Source organism: Rattus norvegicus, chromosome 14, assembly GCF_021556685.1.
Source record: "Rattus norvegicus strain SHRSP/BbbUtx chromosome 14, alternate assembly SHRSP_T2T, whole genome shotgun sequence".
In the NCBI taxonomy this organism is placed as follows: Eukaryota; Metazoa; Chordata; class Mammalia; order Rodentia; family Muridae; genus Rattus; species Rattus norvegicus.
This window is the reverse complement of record NC_141547.1, coordinates 51,371,045-51,391,541: the sequence shown is the minus strand read 5'-3', so window position 1 is coordinate 51,391,541 and position 20,497 is coordinate 51,371,045. Positions and strand designations below refer to the sequence as shown.

At 35.5% G+C, this 20,497-nt stretch overlaps 1 protein-coding gene and 1 pseudogene across 6 annotated transcripts in view; one reads left to right on the top strand and one right to left on the bottom strand.

Moving 5' to 3' along the window:
* Nucleotides 1–2,505: 2,505 nt before the first annotated feature.
* The window catches only part of Arap2 (ArfGAP with RhoGAP domain, ankyrin repeat and PH domain 2), a 197,491-nt gene continuing 179,499 nt past the window's right edge, over nucleotides 2,506–20,497 (bottom strand). For 2 of the 6 annotated variants that reach the window (XM_087583090.1, XM_087583092.1), the window contains 5 exons: nucleotides 16,201–16,283; nucleotides 15,186–15,221; nucleotides 13,257–13,320; nucleotides 7,168–7,302; nucleotides 2,506–4,872 (listed from right to left, as the gene is read on the bottom strand). In XM_087583090.1, coding sequence (XP_087439216.1) covers nucleotides 4,504–4,872; nucleotides 7,168–7,302; nucleotides 13,257–13,320; nucleotides 15,186–15,221; nucleotides 16,201–16,283 — 687 coding nt within the window. In that variant the 3' untranslated portion in view covers nucleotides 2,506–4,503. 6 annotated transcript variants of the gene reach the window in all.
* LOC120096846 (U2 spliceosomal RNA) lies at nucleotides 17,623–17,775 on the top strand (annotated as a pseudogene).

Here is a 20,497-nt window from a genome sequence, read left to right as displayed (position 1 = left end):
GATTAGGTATGATATATACTAACACATTTTGAAACATCACATCTCTATCTGTAAAATTTATAATGTTCAACATTAAACTTCTGTGTTCTAAAATATTATTTAGATATCTAATTTTATATTGGGAAAATGAGTGATTTAGCTCATTGTCTTTTAGATTCTTCTGTCTTGTAACGCTACAATTTAACTTCAGAGGAAAAATTTAAAATCAGAATAATCTTCCTTGAGACCAGAAGTTCATTTATTAGAAAAGAAATAATTCTTTAAAGGCTGCTCATTCCTTTTATAGGGCAATAGAGTAGCTGGAAAAAATCATTAAGAAAGGGGAATATGGGGGGGCAGTAAAGGGGGATGGATGGGGGGTTACCCGTATGGGGGAGGGGGAGAGGAGGGGATGGGAAGTTTATGGACAGGAAACTGGAAAGGGAAATGACATTTGAAATATAAATAAAGAAATATATCTAATAAAAAATTAAAAAAACAGAATTGGTTCAAATTTATTCAAGAATACTGGTTATTTCAGTTAAGACCTGTAGTATTCTGTTCATGGATACAAATAATTCTTTCATTAGGATAGTCAATTGTAGAAAGCGTGTGGAGGTACATAATTTGTTGTGATATATTTGTAAATTTTGTTAAGGCTTTTCAGCACTTTGACCTGTTCAGGGTGACATCTTACTCTATGATTGTGATCTTGGGGTTGACATCACAAACCTTATCAGTAATTGGACTGGAGATTCAAGAGCTTCTTCATTTATCTCTCTCTGGAAGAATGACCTTTCTCATAAAAAAAAAACTGTTTATTTCAAACAGCTTCCTACTACAAAGAGCAGTTTATTATGTTAGCTTGGGGACACCAACTTTGTTGGATATTCATATCTGTATAGAATGTATATAATATAGTTCTTTAACCACTTTTAAATTAAAAACATATGTCTCAAAGGGAGAACATAGGTGTTGAAGAATTTCTTTGATACTTGAAGAGATTTGTGATACATTAGGTTTTTTTTACCTACCACCTTATTGCTATTCTCACTTTTATGTATTTTTAATGTTATATATGCATATAAACATGCATACATGTATACATATTATATATCATAATATATACATACATCTTTTTAAGAATTTAATCTCTTTAAGCAGGTGCCATAGAGATAAAATATGAATCCTTCCTTTACAGCACTTTCATATAAATCTTACATTACCTTTTTCTCAGCTAGTGCTTGAACCTTCAGAACTTACGCCATTCCTGTGCTACCTTGAAAGGATACAGATAGTCTGCCACTTGTGAACTGAATGACTGGCACTTAATTTTTCTTTTAAGTCTGATATGGAAAACTCTAAGAATAGGTGGAATGGAAAGGACAAAACAAAACGAAACAAAACAAAACAAATCAAAAAAAAAAAAAAATGGGCCTCGGCTGGGCAGGAATCCTCCCTATCTCTTTGCATGACTTAATGGCCTACTGGCATACTTCTCTAGACCAGAGCTGAGTTCACTCAGCTATCTTGTTAAAACATCTCTTGAAAGGACTTACCTCAAAATGAGTTTTTTGAGATTTTGAAGGTTAAGGCTCAGTGTGATGTTATGACAATTCAACCAATACTCCTAGGAAATTGGTTTCATCAGCATGCATTTTAGCATAAAAGGAAAAATGTTAGAAGCAGTTTGAAACCTGGAGATATACAGATAAAAGGGGAACTAGAAAATAACTAAACATTGATTGATCCTCATTCTGTTATTTACCTATCTGCCTCATATATTTGACCCATAATATAAATCTGTATACATATTATTTTACAAGTATACAAAAGTAATCACAAAAAATTGTGTGCAAAGTAGTTATTTCTTATTAAACATATTTTAATAAAATAATTTAAAAATATTAACTTGGAGAAGATACGAGTCATTGAAATTTGACTTTCTCCATGTAGCCATGGTAGAGGTGAGAACAACGTAGTTTTATTTAAACACTTTGAAAATTTGCATTTGCCAAACCAAAATGACTATGTCTTAAAAAGATGTACTTTAGTAATCTGCAGGACTCATTAGTGTGTGGATTCCAATTAGAGATAAATATAGCAGCACATGATGACAAAATGTTCACATTTTAAGCCTAAGTCTCACTTCTGTTGAGTGATATGTCCTGGTGGAAATTCTGATAAGCTGTTGTAAGCTAGCGAGAGTGTTACTCATCTTTGTACATGTTAATTAGATGTTAAATAGCAACCCCCATTTCCAAAGCATCCTCTTCTGCAATATGCAATTTTTGACTACTTTAGAATTAAAATTTGTCTTATGTGCAATGTAAATCAGGAGTCAATCTGTAGGGAAGTCAGAGCTTTGCCTTCTCTGCTACTGCTTGGAGTTCTCAGTGACATTTTGATGAACCATCAGGTGATGTCTAGACATTAAGTAGTTACAGATTATGACTGATAACTGACTTTAGAAGAACAGAAATGAGAGCAAGTGTGCTCGGTCCTTTCAGGAAATATCTGCAAATATTCAGACTTTAAAATAAAATAACATTTATTCTTAGGTATTTTTAAAATGATGGAAGACAGAAGTATTGTATCACATTCGATTTTTAAAACAGAAAAAAACGAATAAAGTACTTGATTTATTTCATCGGAATAACTTTACATTTCTGAGAATAAAGAAGACACACAAGGGGCATATTTTACTGGACTTGTAAAACTATTTTAATTGTTACTCAAAATACATATGATGTGATCATTAGCCCTTATGTTACATTTGAAAAGTGGAGACAATTGCTCACGAAAAGAAGAGAAACAGATGTGATAGATTTTAAGGTCAACTCTCAGGAGAAATTCTAATAAGGTAAGGCCAAAGCACCTAAAACTTACCCAACAAGGCCAGTAACATTATTTCCATATATCTCTTTATTGAATAAAAATATAAATATGATTACATATTAGAAACAAATTTACTAAAAATTAAGCTTTGCTTCCCAAACAACACAAGATCTGTCTTTGAAGAAGGATCCTCCGTAGTGGCAACTGCCCTGTAGTTTCACTTTTTATTTCCTTTACAGTTTATTTGGATGTAAGGAATAGATTCCACTGACGCCTAGTTAACTCTGCTATCTTCAACAAATACATGTGGTTAGCATATCTGAGTGAGATGGACCTAGTAATTCATAGCATGCTGCTTTCCTGTGAGTACGTAAAACAAAGGCTTGAGCTCATAGACCAGACATGTCATAAATAGGAGAGAAAATACAGAAGAGGACAAAACAACAACAACAACAACAACAAAAAACCTTCCAGTTCTAAGAGTCGCCAAACCAACTTGACTTGACTTGGAAAGAATTTATGAAAAGTGCTGTCTTTGACATAAACTGTTAAAAGCTAATGTAGTCAGAAGGAACATTATCAAATCTATACCCGATTATTAAGTGGCAACCAAAACACAGGGCTATTTCATTTCCACAGGTAGAGAGAAAAGGCTAAATTGGAACGTGACCTGCCTGCCTGCAAATGTGTTGCTTAAGTAGCCAGATTGCCCACTTTCAGTAGACACTGATAACACAGAAGAAAACATTTTATGTTACATTAAGAAATGAAACAAAAAAAAATGCAACAAAGAAAAAAAAAAAGCCAAACGACCCCATGGTGATGAATTTCATTCGTACCAAAAATACAGTTTGGAACCCTAAAGAACTGTCTGCATACAGCAACACCTGTGCTGGGCCCATGCACACTCTTCAGTGCAAGGTAAGTTCCTCTGAGCAGGCACTCAAAGACAGTTGCTCTGGTGTAGTGTGTCATGGGGCCTGTCTACTGACACCATAAATGACAGCAGTCACTGCCATTACCAACATAGGCCAGCTCAATATTTTTGTTGGAAACACTCAAGACACTGAGGATTCTTTTCTTAACAAGGAGGTTCTCCTTAACAAGGTTTGTTCCTCAGTGATTTAGGATACCTCCATGGGTAGTGGAATGTTTTTTACTCTCTTGCCTTTCTTCCCAATGTTTGTTAAGCAGCCATTGCAGTATCTTTCCCTTTTGGAACTACCTTCCCTTTTCTTTCCCTAAGATGGACCCTATATTAACCTAAAACCACATGACAACTTAACTTACAAGCCTCTCAAAGTGTAAATTATGATACAAATTCATAGGATTCATAAACACAGCATTTTATACAATAAAATACAGATTTCTGATCATAAATTAACCCACTTAACACATCTACTTTCAAAGAGCTGGTCACTTAGAGTGACTCAAAGACTTTATAAAGTTAATACGGTTGAACTTTTCAAGTTTCCAGACCAAAATATAGTTGATCTTACAGGTAACCACATATATACATATTTTAAAATGCTCTTTCAGTGCTTCAGTATAGATAAACAAATTCCTTAAATACAGACAAATTCATACTAGATATAGAAACTCAAGAATTACAGTTTGATTTGTTTTGCACACAGTGTATACAATGTTAAAAAAAATAACTTGTGCGATGATCTATTTTATCTCTTTCTATAACGTTTGCTCATCTGGTAACTCTTTAGGATGGGATCTTGACCTCTGGAGAACCACACTAAGTTCCTCAATGACCTTCGATGGCAGCTTATTATTGGGTTCTAATGTGGCTTTGCTGTTTCTGTCCTCTGTCTTCTTCACTGTCTTTAGACCTTTATAACCCTTTGGGAGGCCAGGCGGGACCTCTGCCTCTGTGTCCTCCAGACAGTTGAAACTGCGATGTTTTCTGGCACGATTTCGAAGTTTCTCATCTTTGTGCTCCAAGCAGTAGCCTATGATGGAAGCTCTGTCTTTTAAGCTGGAGTCTGTAAAGTCTCCGTCATGCCTTTCACTCAGCCGCAGTCTTTCAAGTTCTGCTCTTGCCATCTACGAGTTCAGGAAAACAGGTAAACGGTATTTGAGATACTTGATAATACTTGATACTTAGAAAATGCATTGAGCAAAGAGCTGATGATTTTTATCCTATAGTTCATTGTATTTCTATAATGGAGGCTCTGATTTTCCTTCACCTTAAAGCAGCCTGCAGGAGTAGATTTATTTACTTCCTTTAATAACTATATTTTTTAATTATATAACTTTTTAAACTTAAATATATTTTGATCACATTCTCCCAACCTGAGTTTATCCAGATAAGTTTCCTTCTCTTTAACATGCAATTTTAAGTTCTTTTTCAAAAAAAAAAATTCAAAAACTCAATATAACAACATGCCCCCAAACTAGGAAATACATCACCCCAAAACAAAACAAAAAAGCAGCAAATATTTTACCTATTTTAAAATATTGAAAAATTAAAGCTCATACAAAACAAAAGCAGAAGTCCCAAAATGAACCAAAAAAAAAAAAAAAAAAACAAAAAAAACAAAGACAAAACTGTGGAATCCTTTATTTGCTGGTCAACTACTTCTGAACATGAGATATGGCCTCAGAGAGGTTGATTTTCCCAATGTAATTCCACTGGAGAAGGCTCATTTTCCCTCTCCCAGTGGGTGGGAATGGAAGTCCCATTGATACCCTTGGATCACTGGATGTCTGGATTTGTGTTCTTGTCTCAGAGTTACATCCCCTGATTTTAGGGTCACATTCTATATCATCATAGTAAAGAAACTGAGAAGAAGTGTTGTTGAGAAATCTGTTAAAGTTGTTTTCCTGGTTTATTTTTCTCTCAACATGTTTAAACAGCAGGTTTCCTCCATATAATACTTCTCTGATTATCCAGTCAACTTTCTTTCTTTAAATTTTAGGCATATTAAAGTTGATGCTTAAAATTGTGCTTTTATGATTAGAAAAGAAGTTGTAGATTTATTTATCTGTAGCTGATACTGGTTAATGTACTTTTATTATAAAATTTTATTTTTTCCTTGTTCCTCTGTTTATCCCAGGACACTGTCAGGAGCCCAAAACCCTACAGAGTACATTATTGTCAAAATCTGTAGGTACAAAATGAACTGTATTACAATCATAGTTTATTAGAAACTTAGTTTTTCTCTTATTATATCAATTAGGCAAGATGAATAGGCCATCAGTCAAGTATACTCTGGCATTAAAAAAAAAAAACATATACAAGATGTACCCACTACACTGTATTTAGCTTTTCAGAAGTACTAAATCACCAACCAAAGACTATACATGGATGGCTCCATGACTCCAGCTACATATGTAAGAGAGGATTGCCTTATCTGGCATCAATGGAAGGGGAGGCCCTTGGTCCTGAGAAGGTTTGTTACTCCAGTGTAAGGGGTTATAGAGGGATGAGGTGAGAGTGGGTAGGTGAGTCAGGGCCCTGTTAGAGGAAAAGGGGAGGGAGCATGGGATAGGGTTTATGGAGGGGAGACCAATGAGAAGAGGGACAACATTTGAAATGTAAATAAATAAAATAATGAATTAATTTAAAAATTTTATGTGTATGATAGGGGAATAAAAAAGTATTTTACATTTATAAAGAATGATTCCAACATCTTACCCAAAATTATATAATCTCTATCACTTTTTACATTGGTTGTTTTTTGTTTTGTTGTGTTTGGTTCTGTCTTTGAGAAATCCAGTTAAGGTACTATACTATGCCAAAGGTCATTCCCAGTGTAAGTTCGGAGAGTAAGGAGTAGAGTAGGTTCTTTCTCCAGAAACCTTTTTTCAGATCAAGATTGACACTATTTATGTTCTTCCATACCACAAGATGATAAAGAATAGTGGCATTTCTAAAAAATGTCAAATAATTCATATTGATATTCAAAGATTATTTTGTGGTATTTCTAAAACACTCCAGGTTTCCAAGTCTGGATTATGATTGTGACACTAGACCTGTGTGTCTGTGACAGGACCTGGGCATCTTTTGTTCCACATTCACTCAAAGGATATTATAAGTGGTTTGATGAAATTGACTTGAGACTGGCTTTGCAACCAGGGTTTCTATATAAATATGTTAAATTGCTTGGCAACTTTAGAGACTGTAAGTGGTGTCAGGTATACATAACCAAGTGGTTAGTGGTATTAAAACAAGTGGCAGAGGGTACTGACACCATTCTCTTCATGGAGTACAGATATTACTGAGTTTTGCAGAGTGATTGCAACTACTTCTGAAGTCAGTGATGTAATTAATATCCCCAGCCATATGACGCTGTCCTAGAGGCAACAATAAGGAAAACAACAATAAGGAAAACCAACCTCAATATTCTTACGGGCCTGAGTTGCATTTTTCTCATGTTGAATAGGAATCAGAGGTAAACCTCCAATCTTGGGATTTTTGGTTATTGAACGTTTTCGTTCCTTTCCAGCTGGTGGCCATATATCATTTTCATGCTGTGGAAACACAGTTTAGTGCCATTGGTATGTGATTTCATTATGTATCATGCCCCCATAGCCACACCAAATCATCTACTTTCTGGGAGAATCCTATTTGTAATTACTTCGACATTGGCTCTGGCAGACACATGGCTCCAGATGTGAAACACTTAAGTGAACTGAGCTTTGAGGTCTCAGTTCAATTTCTAGGTTTCAAACACATGCCTTCAGCACTACTTATCAAAGCAAATGGTAGAAAATATTGGAGGAAAATAGTAAGTCTCTTGTAAAACAAAACAAAATGCATTTGTCTCTATTTTCTAGGCCCTGTAATCAAAGTAAGTAAACACTTATTTCCTGCCCATATCAAAGGTGATTTCATATCTCTTAATGTGAAAATAACTTGGTCTTTTATATTCCAAATTGACCTAAGGCATGACTAGCTGCAAAATTAGCCTTATTTCATGACCTTTTGAAAAATGTTACTTTTTCATCTAATTGAATTTCAAAGAAATGTTACCACCTTTTACACACATATTTACACTGAAAATCACTCTATAACAGAGAGGATGGTAATTTTGTCCTCAAATTATTGACTGTGAATTCTAGTCCACCAAACCATCATATTCATGCCCAGAAAACTTAACTTTGCCATATGGATAAGGACCCACAGGTAAATATGTAAGCGTTTGAGTGTTTAATCCTTGAGAGACACATATATTAGCATTTTAAAAGAAGAGAAAGGCAAATTGATTTCCAGACAGCAATGTATTAAATGAATAGATAAATAAATAAATAAATCACATGTAAAAAACCCCACCAAGTAACAAACTAAAATGAGTTTGCAGATGTTTGATGAGTTAAAACCAAATGGTAACTAATGTAAGTAAAACCTCACTCTTAATTTTGCTCAAATTTTAAGATATGTTAGTGTTAGCAAATTTTTATCTGTATTTAGGATTTTAGCATATTGTTATACAGCAAATAATTTATGTCTACAAATATTTACTCTTTGCCCAATATATTGTACTGCCAACAGATTGGGAAAAGTTCTTTACCAATCTGATAGATGACTAATATCCAAACTATACAAAGAACTCAAGAAGTTAGGCTCCAGAGAGCCAAATAATCCTATAAAAAACTGAGGAACAGAGCTAAACAAAGACTTCTCAGCTGAGGAATATTGAATGGCTGAGAAGTACCTAAAGAAATGTTCAACATCCTTAGACATCAGGGAAATGCAAATCAAAACAACCTTGAGATTCCATCCCCCACTAGTCAGAATGGCTAAGATAAAAAACTCAGGTGACAACAGATGCTGTCGAGGATGTGGAGATAGAGGAACACTCCACCATTGTTGGTGGGATTGAAAACTGGTACAACCACTCTGGAAATCAGTCTGGAGTTTCCCCCGAAAACTGGACATTGCACTAACTGAAGACCCAGTTATGCCTCTCCTGGGCATATACCCATAACACACTCCAACATACAGCAAAGACACATGTTCCACTATGTTCATAGCAGCCTTATATAATAGTCAGAAGCTGAATGAACCCAGATGCCCTTCAACAGAGGAATGGATGCAGAAAATGTGGTACATCTACACAATGGAGTACTACTCAGCTATCAAAAACAATGACTTCATGAAATTTATAGGCAAATGGATGGAACTGGAAAATATCATCCTGAGTGAGGTAACCCAATCACAGAAAAACACACATGGCATGCACTCATTGATAAGGGATATTAGTCCAAATGCTCGAATTACCCGATACAATCCACAGACCACATGAAGCTCAAGAAGAAGAAGGATGACCGTAGTGCAGATTCTTTATTCCTTCTTAAAAGGGGAAACAAAAATATTCATAGGAGGGGATATGGAGGCAAAGGTTGAAACAGAGACTGAAGGAATGGCCATTCAGAACCTGTCCCACATGTGTCCCATATATACACAGCCATCAAAACTAGATAAGTTTGATGAAGCTAAGAAGTGCATGCTGACAGGAACTGGATATAGATGTCTCCTAAGAGACACAGCCAGATGATGTCAAATACAGAGGTGAAATACAGAGGTGAATGCTAGCAGCAAACTATTGAATCCCATTGCAGGAATTAAGAGAAAGAATTGAAAGAACTGAAGGGGCCTGTAACCCCATAAGAACAAGAATTCCAACCAACGAGAGCTCCCAGGTACTAAACCACTACCCAAAGTGTACACATGGACAGACCCTTGGCTCCTGCTGCATATGTAGCAGAGGATGGCCTTTTTGGGCACCAATGGAAGGAGAACCCCCTGGTCCTTCCTAGGTTGTAGCCCCAGAGTAGGGGAATGTCAGGGGGCAGGATGTGGGGGTAGATGGAAAGGGGAACACCCTTATAGAAGAAGGGAAGTGGGATGGGATAGGGGACTTATGTCAGGCAAACTGGGTAAGGGAAGAACATTTGAAATTTAAATAAAAATATCCAATAAAAGAAAAAGTTAGAGTAGTATTAACCTCAATTCATAAAAGCTAATCAGAAGAGATTACATAATATTTAATCATTAAAAATGTTTTACTCTTATGTCATGGTCCCAAAACATAGTTAAATACCTTTGATATTATATAATTGGGATATCTCAACAATAAGGCTGAGAGAATACAGAGAAGGATCTTGATAATTTTGTAAATTATGTTTTAAAATCCTGGAAGTATAGTAGATATGCTGTATATGAGATTAGGGAGGGCAGGAGCTTCCAGGTTTAAGTGAATGTTGTTATTTAACATTTGTAAGCATCACGTTGGGAGGCAATGGTTACTCATGATCAATGATCTCACTGGAAATCACTTTGCCTCTCACTTTCTCACCTAGTTCTATCTACCATGCTTACTTAATTTCACTGACTTTTGATATTCTTCTGACTCTTGACCCTTGAGTCAATTCACCACCATTATTCATTATTTCCCTGATTCCTGTCCTTCAGACCCTGGTTTAGATCTCATAGTAATTTAGCAAATCCACTTATAATTATGCTCAACAAATACACTACTTCTCCTTTGATTACATTTATTTCTTCAAAGCCCTGAACTTCATTATAATTTGATCTTTTCTATGGTAGCTGCTATTTGATGGGAGTACAAATACACAGGATTGTTCTGCAGATTTGCTTCATGTTAAAGTTAGCCTTAAACTTGTTTTGATTAGCAAATACTGCCCTAGAGAAAATGGACTCCTCATTACATGCATATTACTTTTCACTTTCTCTTCCACCTTGACACCTCTAACAGCTTTTCCTGTATCACAGTGGTAACCTCACTGATTTAATTTTAAAATATCATTATTACTTAAATATATGACTTTCCATTGCAAGATTTACTAGTTTCTCTGCATCTGTAGCCATACACTCTCTTTTCTTTGCAGTCAGCAATTGTTCTGATTGCTAGTAACATTTAATTGTTCAGTAGGCAAGCATTTAATTGCCCTGTCCTTAATCATTGGAGAAAAAAATATTTGTATCACTCTCTCCTATGTATAATGCCTTTGAACAATGATGAATAACAGTGCTTCCTTGTGTCCAGCCATGACCTGTATCACTCTTCTAGCTATTGAATTATCTCCGTTAGCTTATGTTGAAAAATATATACTGTTTTTGAGTCACACCAGTTGGAACCACCAGATCTCTGTTGGTCTCACTAATCACACTAGACATTAGCTCATTACCTCTACCTGTGTCTGCTATTGTCACTCTGTCTCATGGTTTCTATTTATTGGTGTTTTGGGTTCTGTTCTTTTATCAAATTGGCTTGATCGCCCAAGTACGGAGCAGCTTAGTGGAAACTAATGAGTTCTCTGCTTTCCCTTCCTATATTTTTGTTTTGTTTTGTTGGGGAGGGGTTATTTGTTTGTTTAATTGAACATGTCATTCTTTTCTATGCTTTTAATGCAATCCAAAACCCAACTTGCCTCATATACATATTTCAACCTCAAACTGTTGCCTAGATTTTTAAAGTCTTAAGTTACAACTCAACATGTTCATTTATATACCTCACAGATATCTCAACCTCCATTTGGTCTGAATAGAACTCTTTCCTCTACATCTCTAGTAACATTCTGTAAAATCACCAATTTTGTAGCTCCTAAAAATTAGGTTTCTTAATTTAGAGGAAAAAAAAGGAGGGGAGAATGCACAAGAAACATACACTGAAAAACAGGTTATCAGCAAAAGGCACACCTACTCTTGAGTTTAATTACACCCTCAAGTTTCATATGAAGTGTTAAATTTTTACTCACTTAAAAATATGAACCTATTATAAAATCATTATTCCAAATGTGGCAAAATTATGAAATATTAAGATTTCAAAGTATTATAAAATTACAATTTACTAATTCAGTACTTGGAGACTGAACTACTCTGCCTCTCCATAAGGCACTCAGTGAGCTTGGTAGAAGGTACATAGACCTCCATATGGACAAGGGGCAGAAAGAAGCTAATCTCATAGACATGGTACCTTACAAGAGTATTTTTTTAAAGATTTATTTATTCAATTATTATATATTAGTACACTGTAGCTGTCTTCAGACACACCAGAAGAGGGCATCGGATCTCTTTACAGATGGTTATGAGCCCTCATGTGGTTGCTGGGAATTGAACTCAGGACGTCTGGAAGAGCAGTCGGGTGCTCTTAACCACTGAGCCATCTCTCCAGCCCCAAGAGTATTTATTTTTAATATAAAGCAGGATGCTTCAGAAAACAGAAAAGTAGCTACATATATATTCTTATGAAAGAAATTTATTTGAAATTGAAAAAAAATCAATTAATCCCTCATCAACTGGAAGAAACAAAAGTCTTTTTCCAAACAAACACAAAAATTAGCATTCTTCGAATTCTATTACTTCTATCAATTTAAACAGCCCATGAACTAAAAAATAATTTGTGTTAAAAATCTCCTCATCCTTTATGTTTTGCACATTGTCCCCACTTAAACCTGGGCAGATACCTTCTCCCACAGAGCTGCCTTCTGTGGCTACCTTTCACTGTATAGTCCTGGCTCAAAAAATATAATTTTCGAGTTACAACCACTGAAACTATGTCCGTCCTTGTTTTAAATCCCAGAGGGGCTCACACACCTTCCTTTTCTCATAGCTTTCCTCAGAGAGAGCTTTAGGAGACTTGTGAGACGAATGGATTGTGATGACACCTCAAGAAGAAGAAAAAGAAGAGGAGGAAGAAGAGAAGGAGGAGGGGAGGAGGAGGAAGAAGAAGATGATTAGAGAATGAGTTAACTTCATTGTAAGAATTGCAGAAGAATCTGAATAGTAATAGTGACAACTCATTCATTAGCCATGAATTCCAATGCTCTGTGAGAAGTGGTCTTACAGATTTAGTTAGAAAAGGTGGAAAAAGGAGCCAATTAAATTAATCGACCTATTTAACCTTTTTCCAAAAGGAAAGTGGAAAACCTTATTTAAGTAGAGTGTGAGTCTCGGTGAACTCTCGAAGTTCTGCACTACCTTAATGAACAAATTTAAGCAAATCCAGGATCTGCTGTGCATTATAAGGGATAAAACATTTGATCTTATTAAGCATTTACCACATAACAGATATCAAAGAAAGGTCCTTTCCTAATCTTTCTTCAGCAATGGCAGAGGAGGGAGGATGGAAGAGAAGGCAGAGTGTATGCTTCCGTACGTGGTTCTTCGTGCCATTGCGGAGTAGTGAGAGCTCAGCCACAGCTACAATCTGAATCAGAACATTCTTCCTAAGTCACAGGGTCACTGGGCTGGCAGGATAAGAAGCCTGGACAGTCAATAGTCTCTCAAAGAGTAATGGAAAAAAATCTGGATTTTTGTACATGTAAAAAGAATACATGCAAGTGAAAGTGTATCAATTGTATATATCAAAAACAAAACTTACAGTAAAAATTACAAGAACACTGGCATTTCCTTTCAACACAGCTTACAGTAGATTAGATGGTTATCATATATACCATACCTGAGCAATAAAGATACTGGCCATCCACTCCATCTGGGCTTGTAAACTGTCACAACATAGGTGCCTACAAACATAGTTTATATAATAAGTACTCGGAAAAGACCATTGCTCGTCCACACCTTGGTTAGTAATTTAATAGTTAGAAATATCTCTGAACTCTTCCAAACTTGTGATTTAATGAAATCAAACTCAGCCTATATCAGCAGGAGTTTCAGTCTTCTGGGAAGTAAACATCAAATTGGCATGCTGCACAATGATCAGCAATATTTTTCAAAAGCAAAGTCAGTGTTATGTGGTGTTGTCAGGCACATGACGGTAAAACATCTTTTCTCCAGACACTCTGAGTGGAACATATGTGTGCATTCATTGAGTGGCAGGTTTTTGTTTTTGTGTTTTTTTTTTAAGGCTTAGATATGGTCTCGTCAGATAAATATCACTATATATCTGTTGGCACTCACTCAGTAATGTTTTACTAAAACCCTAAATAAAGTAGCTTTTGCTCTCAATCTTTGCATAGTACATTAGGGAAGCTGGCCATGCAAACAAATTCATTGCACAGTAAGAGAGAGAAAGAGGCAGGCTGTAGGGAAAAACAAACAAACAAACAAAAAAAAAAAACCCCACAGAAACAGCAGATGTGCATACAGGGAGTCTGGAGATGGTAAGAGGAGGTTGCTTTCTAAAGAGGTAGAGTTTGTACTTATGGATACAATGAAATGAAGGACATTTCAATGAAATTTAACTCTTCACATTCCTGGACTTTTTTTTTTTCTTTTTTTGGTTTTTTTTTTTTCCGGAGCTGGGGACCGAACCCAGGGCCTTGCGCTTCCTAGGCAAGCGCTCTACCACTGAGCTAAATCCCCAACCCCAATTCCTGGACTTATAACTAATAAGTAAAATCACATTTTATTTGAAAAAATAGGAAAAAATGGCATTTATAAAATCTGTTATGTTTTTCATTAGTCTTGCTAAGATCCTGTCATTTTTTATCAGCAGGCAAAGGTGAGATCATCTATTTATGCAAACATAAATGTATGGCAATTAATCAGGATTGTAGGTTAGTGTGTGCAGTGAGGTTATGGTTTGAATGAATGATACTTGATTTTGTTGGTTCATCGGGAGTGAATGGAGGTCAGGAGGAAGGAAGCAGAATGTATCATGAAAGCATGATCCCAGAGCAACCTTATATAACACACTGGTAGACAAGCAGCAGCAAATCAAAGTCTAGTGCCCGTTCTATCTTTATGTATAAAAGAAAACTGGAAAAACTGAGGTTGATGAAGGCAAGGACTCTGCAAACTTTTCTGTACAGGATTTATAATAAGGTCTGAAAGCAGAAAAGAATTGTGTTTACCAGACAAAAGTCGGTAGTGTTTGTGTCAAGAGCACAGGAGAAATCCAAAGCAGAATCAGAAATGGAAGGAACAAAGAGATTCCCCATAAACCAGACAGATAGAAGCCCTGGGCCCCAGCATTGGTGTGAAGAAGGTATGAGAAACTATCCAACCTAATGTGATCTGAGGACTGGTTAGACAGGAGGTGAGTGGGAAGCAGGCTTTCAGTGTGTTCTGGGAGACAGGCAGGAGAAGGGATATAGTGGGAAAAGAATATGGAGAAAACATATTTAAAATCAGGATATAGATTTTTTTTAAGTTTTAACATAGACAAGTGTTATCTTAAATAAACAAAGAAACAAACAAGCCCTTATTTTTGCCTATTTATCTCCTAAAAGTTGGTTTCCACTACCATCTACTATCTTTTGAGGAAATCAGATGTAGTTTCATTGACAAGGATGTATGAGGGCCATTAACTGAATGTCACATAAGTTTCATTCCTTTTTCTTGCCTGCAATTCTGCCTATGCCATGATGTCATTGTTTAGTCAAAGTTGTAAATATTATATGAAATCAAAAGTCTGTTATTAACTTACCAGTGGTGTTTTTCAGAACAGGCTGTCAATCCCCAACTGTATCATACAGAGAACACAAACAATATGTTAGATTCCTGCCACTGACATGTTACAGTATGAGACAGCTCGAGAATTCCCCTTGAAGGAACTTACCCTTTAACATTACCAAGGCCCTGAGCCTGTAAAACTTAATCATTAATGTTTTTATTTTGTGTATTAATAAACTTTGTGCTAGTGTTAATAGCCTGTCTCAGGAATTTTATAGCAACACATAAATGATGAATACATTATTGAAAAATATCTATGGAATGGCTGAAATCAGGTATGTGTACATGTGCATGTGTTATACATGTACATGACTTCAGTTGAAAAGTTAAACATGGAGGCTAAAGTAAGACAATTTTTCAATAATGCAATCTGAGAATCACAGGTTATTAAAGAGTTTTCTGGAATACTGTAAAAGTATCATTTAGCTAAATAAAATGGATGTGGTAACAAATTATGGTATAAATTGAATATTAGGTTTGTCAAATATTTTTTTTTAAAAAACCTAACATTTTAGAGAGTACATGTCGTAAATGGTATAATGTTAATTCCAAATTTAGCTCAACTAAAGAGCATACTGCAAAGCCAGGATCACATATTCTAAGAAACAGAAAATTGAAGGGCAGTTTTGATTTCTTGTGTTTATTTAGTATGCTTGGACCATTCCCTATACCCCAGACATTGCTGTGTCCTATCAAAGAATCGGAGGCCAAGGAACCCACGTTCTGAAGTTGCTGAAGTCTCCTAAGGATTTCCTGACTCATCCAGGGCAGAAGATAGTTGCTAAAGAGTTTGACCTATTTCTCCATGGGGAAATAATTTCTCTCATATTCTCACAAAGCCAAGCAACCCACCCTAGGACTCCAGGTTCTTGAAGGCCCTCAAGACTTACAGGCGATACACTAATGCTACTCAGCCCTAAGCCCTCCATCAACGAATTTAATTCCTGTTTTGTTTTCCTTGTTCACCATTCTTTCCTTTTTAGACTTACCTGGTTGGGGGCTTCATTTTCTTCTTGACACCAAGATAAAACTTCATCAACCTAAGAGGAAACATCTTTTCATGTTTGGTGCTCTGTAAGGAAAGAACATATAATCTGTAATTAAGTAGATTTTAAATTTTATTAATATTTCTGTAAATATTAATGACTTCATTCAGAATTCTTTATTTTGTGCCATGTTTATGAGTATACTACAAGTTTTAGCAAATAAAGACTGATTGATTATAATATGACCAAATAAATAAATTTAAGTAGAACATAATTGACACAAATATGGGTCAGATTTTATCACTGAATGTAAAGAGGGTGAAATGTAAATGAATAAAATGATTAATAAAGTACTAATAAAAATAAAGACAATTTTATGCGATATAAATTTTATAATTGGGAAAAACAGACCATTTACATACATACAAGGATACATGATAAACTATTCTAAGTAGTTAGACTGGTGAAAATTATCAAGAATAACTTAAGATACATTATCAAAGGAATTTATGCTGTCTCTGGATCATTTCCATGTTCTCCAAAGCCCTTTGGACAGATGTATCTTTATTTAAATAAGTATCTGAAAGCTGTTAAAAAAATTGCTTGCAGAAGAGGAGAGAAGAGATTATATGAGTCACAGCTAGGGGCGACTGAAAAGACAGCAGAGTGTTATTGTGAAAAGTTATTGTAAAGGTTAAACAACAACAACAACAACAACAACAACAACAACAACAACAACAACAACAACGCCTATCAAGGGTAGTCCAGTGATTGATATAAAATGAGTTCACAGTCGCAGCTACTGTATAAATATAGAACACACTGCCCTACACAAATCCTGATATAACCATTTGCTAGAACCCCAGAGAAATTCATAAAAGTTCAACTATGTAGCTTGCCTATGTGTTATATATTAAAGTGTTACTGTGATAACAACACTTTATAGCCCATTAAACTTGAAAAGTAAAAAGTAGGAGCTATGCTTATAATGTTAAGAGCTGATTTCAATGGGTGGGAGCCAGAGTACTCAGAGGAAATACTTAGAGAAAAAGTAGCAAGGAAGTGAGGACTCCCTTCCTTCCTTGTGATAAGTGGACTCTGATAGTGAAGGAGCCCTGGGATTTGCATGGAGAATTTAGATCTGCATAGTGGTAACTTTCTTATTTTCAGTGAAAATATATGCCCACACATTTCATTAATTAACTTCCCTTTCAGGCCACTAACAGTAACAGACAAATTATGAATAATATGTTCTTATAATCTAATTAAGACAAAGATTTTATTTCTAACAATGTATGTCCATATCTTTGCCTATTCTTTTTATTAACACTTAATATATTTGCATGGAAATAAGGTCTCTTTTGGACAGAAAGTTTGATTTGAACTGCAGTTGGCTTTAATTTTGCTATTATAAAGTCAAATAGAATCGCTTCTCGGCCTTTTGGCTAAGATCAAGTGTAGTATAAAGTCAAATAGACTAAGTATTTGAAAACAGTTCTCATGTGGCCTCAAACTCTAAACTTACTACACAGCACAGCATAACCTTGTTCTCATTTCTCAAGGGCTAGATGAATAGTCTCAGGAAACTTTCCCTGTGGCCCTGGAAAGCCTCACTCTTCTCCCCATTATTTGGCTAATTCCTCCTTCTGAGGCTGATTACCATAGTCTAGATATCTCAGTATTGAAGTCCACCAATCAAAGGCCTCCTTTGGTTCACCTAATTAACATGACCAATTAAAATAGATGATGCATCCTTGCCTATTCTAATACATCTCTCCTCTTTTTCTCTTCTTAAATGTTACATCTGAAAGGACATTTGCAGCCCCTCCACCCACAAGTACTTTAACTTTTCTTCCCCGTTTAATTTTTAAAAATTCTCTCTAAAAACAGATGGTGGGGTGTGGTTTGCATCTAATCTGTGGTCTGAAAGGGAAGCTTTGCTGTACCAGGGTCTCCTGACAGTAGAATTACAGAAATGTACCACAACACCGTGTGTGTTTACCCATTCTTAATTTCCTTTAACATAAGATATTCCAGTACAATTGACAGGAACTTATTTTCACGGTCTTGTGAATTTTGATAGTTACTATTTTAAATTATTTAGTTATTTTGTTAACCTGAGATATTTTAGATTCAATATATGTGAAAATTAAAATTCCATATTTTTGTTGACAATTATTTACTGCAATTAATTTAACAAATGCCCATAGTTAATACTTGCAATTTATGTGACATGTTTCTAAATATATAGGTCTGGACACAGAATTCTTATACTGAGCCATTCCTCTACACTTACTTTTATATTAAGTTGCATTTTTTTAAAAGATTTTTCTGATGTGTTACACATCTTAATAATTGAAAAAATATTTTGTTTACTTATTCCCAAAAGTATTTGCTATTATTCTTATATCTATTTTCCTTTTGAGATAAAGTATCATGTTCGTACAGTTCTAAAACAACAACTGTGAGGTTAGAAATCAATATCAGTAAGATTACACAAGTTTTATCAGTGGAGTTCTATAGTTTCCTTTGGATTTGCTTCTATTTCTTGCTAAGGGCATTTAAAATACTTGACACACTGTTTCTTCTAAGTACAATGGAAAATGATTTTTGATATTGTTCTTATGACTTGGTAACCTGTTGAATTATTTTTAAGAATCATTTATGTATATGAGTACACTGTCGCTGTCCTCAGACACACCAGGTCACCAAATCCTATACAGATGTGCCCCACCATATGGTTGCTGGGAATTGAACTCAGGACCTCTAGAAGAGCTCTTAACTACTGAGCCATCTCTCAAGCCCCAATTTGTTGAATTTTAAGGAAGAAACATTAAAAAAAAACAAACAAAACAAAACCATGAATGCCTTTTGTGTGATCTTAAGGCATGGCCTTTGAATTCCCCTAGATAGACTCTATCCAAGAAGCAGAAAGCTGGCCACTAAGACTGCATGCTAAAGGGTACTTTCTGGTTACCTTTGTTGTAAGATTAAATCATACTACAACTGAGGCTAACACCCTCCCTGGCAGGTTAGGTAGTTAATCCCTGCTTCAGGACACCATGCTGGGCTAAGGCAGCAATTCCAATGGAATGCCAATTAGGGCATCTGCATGCCTCACGCTGCCCATAAGGAAAGAAATCCCCTATGCCACTTCTGCCATTCAAGCTTATCACTTTATATCACACTAAAGTCATGACTAGAAAGGCAAATCAGTAGCTAGGAAACATAACTCTTTCTGTGTTCAAGTTCAATGAGATCGTGGCATAAGGAACCACAAAGTTCCCAATGGAAAGTTCTACCAAAGTAATTCTCAGTTTACAAATCTGTCTCTGTCTCTCTCATGAGACCTCAGAAAGTTACACAAATTAAACTTCCATGAAATGTACAACGTGTTGCTTGAGTTACTATATTTCAAAGTGAAGTTCTTAACTACGTCATTTGAATAAGTGAGCCTCAGAATTATCCCACGGCTAAAAGGAGTTTGCTTATTAGTTCATGCAACTGTTCAGGATTACCCCTCCCCCAATTTGCTTTTTTTCCACACCATTAAGAGAGTAATGGCAATATTCTTTGAAACCTCTCACCTTTTATGTAAATCAGTTCTGAGCACATTTTAATTAACATTTTCTGTGTAGGGAAAAGCCTGTGAAAATGAAATCAATCTTCCTTGTGTATTATCCTAATTTGTTGTTAATGAACATTCATAAATTATTTCTAATTAACAGTTGCTTTAAAAATACTTCTCGGTTTATAATTTCTACATCCTTTGCAGGAAATTACTTTCTAAATGCATATAGGGCACATATATTACTGAAAACTGTCCGAGAACCAAATTTTTACATTTAATAATTAGACTAAAATTCTATAACTATGGTCTCCATGATTTAAAATCCTGGGTGTTTATATGATATTGCAGATAATACTACATATATATTCGTCTCATATGTGAGTGCCCAGCACCCATCTATACTAGATGAGAGCTTCTGCTGCCCTCAGACTGGAGAAAGAGATGGTTGCAAATGCCTTGTTAGTGCTGGGAATCAAACCAGGGTCCTTTGTAAATGTCAGTGCTCTGAACTGTTACACTTATCTCTCTAAGCCCCACTGGATCATCTTTAAGCATACTTGGTATTACCCAGATGAAAAAACCCAATTATCTTCCAATAAATTGTCAGTCAAACTACTAAGCTAAAGTATTATTAATTTATTGCCCCTAGGAAATCTCTGCATAGAGCCTTTGAAATCTCATTGTAGGAATGGATTCTTTCTTCAAAGCTTATTGGTTAGTCTCTGGTTA